Source organism: Ipomoea nil, unplaced genomic scaffold (genome assembly GCF_001879475.1).
Source record: "Ipomoea nil cultivar Tokyo-kokei standard unplaced genomic scaffold, Asagao_1.1 scaffold0317, whole genome shotgun sequence".
NCBI classification, from domain to species: Eukaryota; Viridiplantae; Streptophyta; class Magnoliopsida; order Solanales; family Convolvulaceae; genus Ipomoea; species Ipomoea nil.
In genome coordinates, this window is record NW_017616745.1 from 1110001 (window position 1) to 1121430 (window position 11430).

At 36.6% G+C, this 11430-nt stretch overlaps 2 protein-coding genes across 3 annotated transcripts in view; both read right to left on the bottom strand.

Moving 5' to 3' along the window:
* LOC109165530 overlaps positions 1-10826 on the bottom strand; it is a 52581-nt gene extending 41755 nt beyond the window's left edge. Inside the window, exons 1-3 of the mRNA XM_019314338.1 lie at positions 10311-10826; positions 10079-10231; positions 8716-9176 (exon numbers count right to left, since the gene is read on the bottom strand). Of these exons, the coding sequence (XP_019169883.1) occupies positions 8716-9176; positions 10079-10231; positions 10311-10641 (945 nt within the window). The 5' untranslated portion in view covers positions 10642-10826. The remainder of the gene's footprint in view (positions 1-8715; positions 9177-10078; positions 10232-10310) is intronic.
* LOC109168118 lies at positions 250-4501 on the bottom strand. 2 transcript variants are annotated; one of them, XM_019317166.1, is made up of 5 exons: positions 4373-4501; positions 3723-4271; positions 3021-3176; positions 2122-2567; positions 250-1221 (listed from the first exon to the last, which is right to left on the bottom strand). In XM_019317166.1, exons 1-5 carry the CDS (start codon positions 4401-4403, stop codon positions 466-468), a joined length of 1938 nt encoding a protein of 645 aa, XP_019172711.1. In that variant the 5' UTR covers positions 4404-4501; the 3' UTR covers positions 250-465. The 2 variants fall into 2 exon arrangements, with proteins under 2 accessions (XP_019172711.1, XP_019172717.1); XM_019317172.1 differs by having other exon boundaries at positions 3723-4278; positions 4373-4498.
* Positions 10827-11430: the final 604 nt, after the last annotated feature.

Here is an 11430-nt window from a genome sequence, read left to right on the forward strand (position 1 = left end):
GACAGGAAAAGCTAAGGATGAGAGCTGAGGTTATTATAATTATATAAATAAAATAAGATAAATTTGTTGAGATTGGGATGGAATTTTTTTTTTTTTTTGAATGCTACTGACTCTATTAGATTGTAGCTCGATCTCATGACCTCCCATATAAGAGAGGTCACTACATTTCATCTGAGCAGAAGCTGTTGGCTATCGGAAAAGAACTTAATTGGACTAAAAAGTTAAATTATCTAGACGACTCAAGGTCAATGCGAGAATAACCAAATCAAATTCGAGTATAAAAAAACTTGACTTATTTATACAACAACAATACAAGCTACTTTCCAAAAAAAAAAAAAAAAAAAAAAAACAATACAAGCTAAGTATACAACATGCATGCATGTAGTCCGCATGAACATCTCAGTTGGTCACGGGTGAAGTTTGATAACAATAACTAGAGGTCGAGTCTCACGTGCCATTAATAAGTCAAAATGACATTTGGGGAATGGCACGTGGCTTATTGAAAATGCCCCATCCATAAGTAGACCATAATAAAGCCACAAGGAGCCGGAATTGAAGAAGCACAAATGAAGCCACCGGCACACATGAGACTACAACCAAAACAATTGCAGCCTCTTCCTCATCATATTTAAATCTCTTTCTGCCAAACACAAGAAAAACCGTGGTGGAAAAGGCAATCATCATACATATTATGGAGATCAACAAGGTGAAGAGGCCTATGATTAGTCTCCTGGGAAGAGCATATAGGAAATCTTCTTCTTTAAAGCGTGAAGTTAGGATGGACAAGAAGAGCAGGAGAGAAGTAATGGATGCAAAGAGAGATGCCCCATTTGAAATGTAAAAAGCTGGGAAAGGATTCATTCTGGAGAAGATTGGGGAGCCCTCTTCGTCTTCGTCTTCAACACTTTTGCCACGGGGAAGTGCAACTATTTTAGCAGTATTGTAGCCTTGGCTAAATATATTTGAAACGGGGAATGTAATGGTACCACTGTAGCCGTCGTCTGAATCGCCGTGACTGCCGCCTGGAACTGTAATTGCGGCGGCGAACATGACAGTAACAATGAGCGCCGCCACAATTGTGCATGAAGTTGCTGTGTCCTTCATCCATTTCTCTGCTCCCTCTTTTAAGGCCTTGTGCTCATCCGTGAACACCATCGCTGGTGTTTTATCATCTTTGTTCTTCAGTGATGAGAAATATGGTGGTGCAATCTTTTGCACTCCCTACAAATTAAAATGAATCAATCACATAAATGCTAATCCAGTCTAGTCTAATCCAATGTTGCAGAAGGCGTTAGCTAGGCGCTAGCCCAGGGAGCGCCAGGCAGCCGAGTAATCCGAGTATATCATCTATCTCTACTTTTCTCATTCAAAGGCTAGAAGTTGTTAGACTGTTATAATCCCCAAACTTGTCAACTGCATATGTTAGAGGGTTAGTTGAGTATATGGCTGGGAAAATTTAGAAGAGTAGTACTCGAGCAGAAAAAAAACCACTTCAGGTCGAGTTGAACGCCAACTTGGCCGAGTTGGGCACCGACTCGGTAGAGTTAGGCACTCAACTTAATTGGCCAAGTCGGTGCCTACTTGGCCAGTTAATCTGTGAGCCAACTAAAAGTCATTAGGGCTGAAATCGCCTCAATCTAGGGACACCTAGCGCCTAGGACAATTTTTACAACACACTGTTCTGATCTACACCTTCTCATGCTTACAATGTATGATTTACCAGTATAATATATTTTATATATTAAGGCCTTTATTAAGTAGTTTGGTTGAATCGAATGCTTAGAAGTTGTTGGTTTATCCAACTAACACTACAAAGCCTATATACAGTTCATGGTATTCACACTGTTCGTTCAAGAATAATCTCAAACACAACATCTAAAGTTCTGGGTAAGTGTGGAACAAAACGTCTAATCTTTCCCCTGCAGTTCTATTGTCTAGAGGCAACACAATTAAGATTATATCAATTTAGCTAGCAGAGATCTCTAATATTGCTTTCGCTCCTACTATACTACGAGGTTAGGTTTTTGGTAATAAGTTTTGTTAGATGTATTTATATCTAACATGACCGCAACATATGCAAGTGTTTAATTTGAGAATGGATGGATGGTTCAAAAGTAGTACCTTAAACCATTGCAACTCCCATTGCATTTGAAGAGCCGCAACAGAAACAAGATTTAGCTTGCATGGAGGTGCCAATTTCCCAGCCAAATGTAAAATGTTGTTTCCACTGTTGTCTCTTTCATCTACTAAATCATGCATGAGCACACTTGTTCGACCAGGACCACAAACAAGGTTAAAAACATTGATGCAACGGTTCTCCACTGCAATGTGAAGTATATTCCGACCACTTTTGTCTTGGTAATAAGCCGTCGTAGGATATGCTTCCACAATGTTTTGAACCACCTCTTCAATGTCCAAGTACGTTGCTTCAATTATTGCTTCTTTTGCAAGTGAGGCAACTTGTGTGCCATTTAGGATTTTGAGTTTATCGCACAAGCATTTAAGAAGCTCCACTGCTTGGTCGTGCTTCAACATTTTTTCTTGTACAATGATCTTCGGCAACAACGCTGAAAAACATATATATGAAATCATGGCAATTAAACAAACTTCATGGTATATATGTAGTATGTGTAGAGTCATAGCTTGATTTCATAACTTTTTAAAAAGTGTACACAAAAATCATAAAATAAGTAAGGTTTTGAGGAGTGGATAAATTAAAAGAAGAAAAAATTACAATGGATTGAATCTTGTATTGCTGGGTTTTCATACTTTAACTTTCTAATTTTAAAAGGTTTTTAAATATTTAGTTAGGTTGAGACAGAAACTTAACATCGGGGACCTAATAACAAGTCACTTTACTCAACTGAGGGATGGATAAAAAAACAGATATAGATAGTCATAATTGAGGGGTAAAAACAGATGTAATCATAACTGACAGATCTAATTAGTTGAAACTTGGGTATAATTCAAAAGATGCAAATTTTCCAAATATATAACCAAAAAATAACTATACTACTCACCATACTGTATTGAAGTTTGCCAATGCCATGGATTAGCTTTGTTGGAAATAGGATAATCGTATTTGACTATGGCCTCCAAAGGTGATATATCATTGTCTAGTGTCTGATGATGAAGAGTCAAATCAGGGTATTTATCAGCCAACTCCATTGCCTCCACTGAAAATTAATAAATGAATTGTAACACCTCAATATATAAATGCATTGGTATCTTAAATTAACTTCTTTTTTTTTGTCACACCACGAGATGTCATTAGCTGGCCCGATCAAACTGTAGGAGATATTTTTAAGCTCGTACTATACTCAGACTACTTTCCATTTGCACCGGGCCGCCCTAATTATAGGAAGCACTTTTAAGCGCGTACCATATTCAGACTACTCCCCATTTGCACCGGGCCGCCCTAAATGTATGAGGCACCTTTAAGCCCGTACCATACTCAGACTACTCCACGTTTGCATCGGGCCACCCTAATTGTAGGAGACACCTTTAAACCCGTACCACACCGGGCCGTGCCCTAACGGTAGGAGGCACTTTAAACCCGTACCATACTCAGACTACTCCATGTGCCTGATTAATTTTTTCATACGAGAGGGAGTCTAAACTTCGAACCTCTCTTTAAGGGACGAGAGTGCACGACCACTCACCCCAACCAAGCTGGTTATCTTAAAATTAACTTTAACACGTATAGAGAGTAAATTAAATACCATAGAATTTAGATTTGATTAAGTTAACAAGAATAGTGGCACCACTTGGGCCTTCATATGGATTAGCTTCCCCATCTTCATTATCCTTAGTGACCTCCAAGAAATACCGATACACTTCCACCTTGTTGAGAGTGTTCCGAGCTGCGTAATGGATGGGGAAAAGACCCTCTTTTGAGGTGTTATAGAGGAGACTGGAATTCCTCCGAACAAGAACTTCAGCCACCTCAAGGGAACCATAACGGGCAGCAAGGTGAAGTGGGGCTAGGCCCTTCCGGTTTCTGAGAAGAAGAGCTTCTTTATCATCATCTGCAGGCAACTTTTCTACAAGTTTCTCTGCAAAGGTTAAGGAAGCATGGCGGCGGGCAGCAACATGCAGTGCAGTGTCTAAGTTGTTGTTGAGAGGAACAACAACAATATTGTTATTATTATTGTCATGTTGGTTGAACAGTTTTTGAGCTTCATCCCAATTTCCTTGCACTGTAGCTCTGTACAATCCCAAATATTTGCCTTCTTCAACCACATAATAATTACCTGCTTCAAGATCATCATCTGCAGGCTAGGCTATCATCAGAATACATGCATATATACTGAAATTATATTAAAAAAAACAATAATCTATCTATATGTATATACCATGCATAGTATCATACCTTTGCCATGACAAGAGCTCGGATGAGCCATCGATTCAAATTTACTCGATCTCAACTTTGAAAACTTAATTGCAAGTTTGTATTGGGAAGCATAGAGACTGAGGATATATATATAGAGACTTAGCCTCAGGCTGGTTTGGTTCGGTTCGGTTTAGAACTATTGGTTCATGATTTATTATTGTCACAAATTATAACTCAATTATTGCTACTATACAGTTCCTAGGCGGTACATGAACTGCTGGTTAAATTAATTTTTTTTTAACACCTTCACTTTTATCCAGTTAGCCTTTTTCATCATATTTTGCCTTGGTGACCCTTTTCGCCATGGCCTGACATGATGGTTGATGGGTATATTGAGAGAACTCATCGATTTTTTAAGTTGGAGGACCAATGTTGGGTCCTTATAAAAAGCCCACCACATTGAGTGTAATTCTCACTCTGACTGTGAGGTCCCAATCTTACGCTTGCCCCATGCATACATTAAAACCATAATCTTAGTTCTTCACCTTTAAACCTTATCCATAAGGTTTGTACAGTTATGGTACAAAATTGATTTGCAATATAATAGTTCAGTTTTGATCCTTCAATTAAAACCAATCCGTGACCAAGTCTATACATAGGAGACACATGAATTATTAAAGCACATGTATATACTCGGTAGTCAGTACTTTATAAGTGTACTGTGTCTTCCACATACAAAAGTAGAAAACAACAAACCAGAAACGAAAAATTGACATGTTCCACAAAAAAAAAAAAAAAAAAAAAAAAAAAAAAAAAAAAAAAAAAAGTAGGGGACAGGGTGCAGTGGAGGACTTGGGGGAAGACTAAAAGATGAACATTACCCACCTCTATATTTCTTTGTCAATTTTTTTTTAAAAACTTTTTCTAATATCATCTTCTCATTTTTAAAGTTGTGTCTATTTGTTTGATGATATTTTTAATGTAATTTTAAAATATGTACATTTTGCACATTAATATTGGATTAAATATTATATAAAATTGAATGGTACATAAATTAAAAGGAAACAGTTTTCAAAAAAAAAAAAAAAAATTAAAAGGAAACGGTACTTTTAGCCTTTGAAGTATTTTTCTTTTAAAAATTTAGTCCATGTAAATTAATTTAAACAAAGTTAAACCCCTTAATTATTCATAATGTTACACTTTTAGTACCTAGTACTATATAATTGTTAAACTATTTTAACATATGAAATTATTTTTATCATTTAAAATCAATATTCACTATTAAATTAAAAATGACGTCCATACATGGAGAAATTAAAATTTTAATAATGAATATTGTTCTAAGTGACAAAAATAAACTCATAAAAAAGAGTTTGTAAACGGATCAGACTTTGATAATCATATAACACCATGAATTAAAAATGCAACATACATAATCAATATTAAGGGACTAAATCTATTTAAATTAATAATAAAATATCAAAGTGAAATAATTTAGGGAAATGTTGTTTTTCCTAAATTAAATAAAGAGTTGCTATTCATGAAATGAAACATCAGCTGGAAGATAACCCCTCAATGCATGATGTGCTGCAGCCTGGCAAGAGAAAAAAGTGAAGAAAAAGGAAAAGCGATAAGGTGAAAGGACCCCAATAAACAAAAAAAGAAGAGTTCATCATTCAATAATTCAAGATTATTCTTTCCAAAATAATTCAAGATTATTATATTACTAATTACTTCCTTCTAATTTTATCTGTATTACTTTCTTTTTTAATTTGTCTCAAAATAATATTATCTTTTTAAAATTAACATAACTATCATTCATTCATTCTACATTCTCTAATTTATCTTCTTCTTTTTCTTTTTTTTTTTTTTGACTTTTTCAAAATTCTAAACTATGAAGTAAGTATAAATATACTTTGTATAAATGACACCTACTTGTGACGGACAAAATTAAAAAGTTAATAACATTTGTTTTGTTACATTAAAAATCGTAAAAAAAAAAAAAAGAAAAAAAAAAAAAAAAAAAAAAAAAAAAACGTGACAACAATTAGGGACTTAGGGATGGAGTAATTATTATCATATCATCTCTTCAACATTGATATTTTCAAGTGGGAGACGAAGGCACACTGTTCGTGATGATGTCATGGACGATGACGACGAAGGCTCGGCCGTCACATCCATTGGAAAGGTGATGGTCATGGTCGTTGATAGAGAAACAAACCTTTTTTTATTTACTCAATTGTTGTATCTGTAATAGTACATGAAATAAATTTATTAATTTTATAATATAAAGACAAATTTTAATATTTTAAAATAATATATAAAGAACGATATATATAAACAATCAAATAAGAAACATGTGGATGGACTGATGGAGAGAATTGATCTAGATGACCGACAATAGCAAGAAATTGAGCATTATAAAAATTCAAAAATTTGTTGAAGATAAAATTTGTAGATAAAGTAATAAAATTTGTGTGTGTTTAATTTATAAGTAAATCCATACGTACCATTCTACTTCTTTGTTCTACGGTCTGCCACGGGTTCTTGCCTTTTACTTCAATGTCTTGTATTTTTTTCAAGATTAATCTCTTTTCATACTTGTTTGCATCATTACTCGATATTTTCTTCCTTCAATAAAAAATACACCAAATTAAGAATTGTTCCACCTTCCTTTACATAACATTTAAGCAAAAAACAAGCATATATAAAGCACAAATAATATAAGCTATTTCATGGCTTATCACAATCATTCTTAACAAAAATCTACATCCCTAATTGGTTTCTACAAGTTATAAGTTTATTTCCAATAAGTTCACCAACAAATTGCATAATAATAACAATAACAATAACAATAATATTATTAATATTAATAATTCCATAAAGACATCGTCATCTCAGCAAGTGAACCCCTTTCAAGATGATAATTGAAGGTAATGTAGATTTTTTTTTTGTTTTTTTTGTTTTTTTTGTTTTTTTTTTTGTTTTATTTTATTAGCTTATGTGACTTGTAAACTTGCTATAATAGCAAGTTTGCAATTGACTTTTATTTCCTTTTTTTATTTTTTATTTTATTATCTTTATTATTATATTTATAATATAAAATGCAAGTTGGATAACTTTTGAAAGTGAGAGAGTATTGTAGGATGTAGAAAAAATAGTAAAAAATATACAAATTTAATGATGTGAAAGTGAATCTACTTTTGAAAGTGTGAGAATATTATAAGAATAAGAATTATCCTTACAATAAAGTCTAGAGTTTGTCACTTAATTATCAAGCAATTATGAGTGGCAGGCAAGTCAAAATAACATTTGGGGAATGTCACACTTATTGAAAATGCCAGGCCCATAAGTAGATGATATCAAAGCTGCAAGCAGTGGGAATTGAAGAAGCACAAATGAAGTGACTGGGAAACATGCTAGTGCGACCACTATAATAAGAACCCACGATTTGTTACGACCAAATACCAGATAAACTGTGGCGGAGAAGGCAATCATCATAAATATTATGGAGAAAAACAAGGTGAAGAGGCCTATGATTAATCTCTTGGGAAGAGCATATAGGAAGTCTTGTTCTGCATAGCGCGAAGTTAGGATGGACAAGAAGACGAGCAAGGAAGTAGCTGATGTGAAGAGAGATGCAGCATCTGAGATGGCGAATACTGTGAAAGCAGTGTGGTTGGAGAAGATAGGGATGCCATTTCCACCATTGTTGCCACCAGGAACTGTTATGGCAGCTGCAAAGACGACAGTAACAATGAGGGCTGCTGCAATTGTGCATGAAGTTGCTGTCTCTTTCATCCATTTCTCCCCTCTCTCTTTTAAGTCCTTATGTTCCTCCGTAAAGACCATACTCGGAGTTTTGCCATCTCTATTTCGAAATGACAGGAATATTGATGGTGAGATCTGCTGCACTTCCTACATATATATATATGGAATGAAATGAATCATATATATATATATAATCAAATGAGTATAACCCTTCCCATGAGTTCATGTGGACAGATTTGATCCATTAAAAATGAGAGATCAATGGTAAGATCTGGTCATTATCAATTGTGCAACTGCAGTTACACATAGCACAATTGCACATTTGATAATAAACCAGATCTGACCATAGATCTATAACTTTTAATGGACCAGATCTATCCGTTTTTTGTCAGCAACCCCAACCTAATTAACTGGACAAACTACGGGTTGATTTAGTAACTACAATATTACAAGTTTGACTCCTAACAATGAGAGTGGCCTGTAGCTTTCGACTAGTTTACCTTATGCTTTTTTGCTAGCAAGAGTTTACTGCATCAACTAAAAAAAATGAAAGGGTTGGGGAAAACATATAAGGGGTATATCAACACGTAGATTATGACCTACATATATACCTCAAACCATTGCAGCTCTCGTTGCATTTGAAGAGCTGCACCAGAAACAAGATTGAGTTTGTGGGGAGGTGCCAATTTCCCAGCCAAATGCAGAATGCTATTTTGATTGTTGGCTATATTACACTCCACTAAAATATCCATAAGTGTAGTGGTTCCACAAACAAGGTTAAACACATTTTCGCTGCGGTTCCTGACTGCAGCCATAAGTATATTCTCTCCTCTTTGGTTCACCAAATAAGCCATCCTGGGATATGCTTCCACAATATTTAGAACAACATCACCAATGTCTAAACTTGTCGCTAGAAATATTGCATCCAATGCCAGTGAGCACACCTGCGTTTCGTCTAGGGTTTTGAGTTGATCGCACAAGCACTTAAGAAGCTTCAGTGCTTCTTGGTGCATCACCATTTTGTTTACAACGACACTCTTCAACATACATACTACATACCTCTTGGAAACACCTGCATGCATGCAATAACATACATTTCGTACGTTTTTATGAAGTAATTTAAAAGAAAAACCTTAATTAAACATGGATTAAAGTCCGGCAAACCTTAATTAAACATGAAAACTCAATTAAGCCGCTAAACTTTTTAAAGTTACAATTAAACTCATAAACAAAATATTTTAGTGCATTGAAGTCTATAAACCTATTTATGACCTATAATACCAGGTCATTAGGGTTCCGGTCCTCCGACCAACTCCCACGACTTTCCAACCAAATTTCGGCGTAAAACGACCAAATTCCGGTGAACCAGCGAGAAGGCGACGATGAGAAGGAGACCACACCTTTTTCTCCGAGTGAAGGGGTCGCCTTCCCGACAGAGCAGACGGCGAAAATTTGGTCGCCTTCTGTTCCGCCGGAAAAGGCGACCATATGGTCTCCTTCTCTGGCGGACCAGAAGGCGATCATTCTCTGGCAGACCTGAAGACGACCAAATTTGGTTGCCTTCAGGTCTGCCGGAGAAGAAGGAAAAAAAAAAAAAAGATGGTCACATTTTGGTCAGCCGGAGAAGGCGGCAAAAAATGGTCGCCTTCTGGTTTGCCGGATAAGGCAACCCCTTTTCCTGGAGAAGAATGCCGGACTGGTCTCCTTCTGGTTGTCGCCTTCTTGCTGGTTCACCGAAGTTTGATCGAAAAGTCGCTAGAGTTGGTTTGAGGGCCACCGAAATCCTAATGGCCTGCTATAGATTGTAGGTCACAAACTGGTTTATAGACATCAATGTTTTACAATGGTTTGTTTGTGGGTTTAATTACAACTTTAAAAAGTTTATGAGCTTAATTGACTTTTCGAGTAAAATTTAGGGGCTTATTTAACCATTTCCTAAAAATATATAAAGGAAAAGAAAGGAAAGTTACTCACAATAGTATATGAAACTTTGGCAATGGCTTAGAGTGCGTGTGTTAATAATAGGACAGTCGTATCTAAGTATGGCACCCAAAGCAGTTATTTCCCAATTCAATATCTTATGGCGGCCCAGATCAGGGTACATTTTAACCAGCATCAAACCCACATCTGTATTTCAATTCATTTTGTTCAATATACATACATATATTAAATAAGATAAGTTAAAAGGTGGCCTGAGGGTACGTACCATAGAATTTCAATTCAATTAAGTTAGCAAGAATAGCCGCACCAGTTGAGCCTGCATATGGATTAGGGTGGCCGTTTTCATCAGCCTTAGTGAGACTGAAGAAATAGAGAAAGGCGTCTTTGCTTTTGCGACGATTCCGAGCTGCATAATGGATGGGGAATAAACCATGGTTGTTGTGAAGATAGAGGAGATTAGAATTCCTCCGAACAAGGATATCCGCCACTTCAACGTTTCCCTGCGAGGCAGCGACGTGAAGTGGGGTTTTGCCAGAGACGTCTTTGAGGCCAATCAGCGGTTCATCATCTCCCAACATTGCTACAAGCTTTTCCATAAAGGAGGCATTACCAGCTTTAGCAGCAACATGAAATGCAGTTTCTAAGTCATGGTGGAGAGGAGATTGGATTGCTGTGGGGTCTTGGTTGAAGAAGATTTGAGCTTCCTCCCAATTTGCTGCCAATATAGCTTTGTATAGTGGAAGGTATTTGCTGAAATCTACTGCAATATCATATATATCATCATCATTGTTAGGATCAAATGAAATGTTACGTTATAACTCCACTGCTGGAAATTATGAAATTTTCGACCACCTGAAAGTGATCTTATATCAAGTCGAAAGTAAAAAGTGGTCGGAAATAGCAACAAAGGTGATACTGCTAATTCTACGTAAGCAATATAAAATAACACGAGACCAATTAAAGCAAGCAAAATCTTTATTGATCCCGGTAAAGGCCCTAAGTACAATCTACTTGGCTGCTCTGAGTACCGACTGAGTGCGGTCGGGAGTCTCTAATAACAACCTATCGATCGTCCAAAAGTCCCTTACACTGTAGCTACTGTGGGTATTTATAGCTGCTAGGCCGGGGACAGGATTCCAGCCGTTCAGCATGTCCTCCACGTAGCCACCACGTGTCATCCTCCCGGGTGCCCTGCCTGTCGATGTAAAGAGCCGCCACGTGTCCTTCGTCAGCTCTTTCGCCCAAGGGCTACCGCTCGGTGGTCGACACCGTCGCTCGGGCAACTCCGGTCGGGCTACGACCGGGTTCTTCTCGTGGAGCCCGACCTGTTACCTGCAAAGACAAGGAGAAAGAGACAAAGACTCCTCGGTCGTGGTGAAGCTATG

Bases quoted from the DNA above. Each gene is read 5' to 3' on its own strand.
- LOC109168118 (XM_019317166.1), bottom strand. From the start codon at position 4,403: ATGGCTCATCCGAGCTCTTGTCATGGCAAAG. The intron at 4,272-4,372 runs GTATGATACTAT...CCTAGCCTGCAG, and splicing joins GAGCTCTTGTCATGGCAAAG to ATGATGATCTTGAAGCAGGT. The intron at 2,568-3,020 runs GTGAGTAGTATA...TATGTTTTTCAG, and splicing joins GCAAACTTCAATACAGTATG to CGTTGTTGCCGAAGATCATT.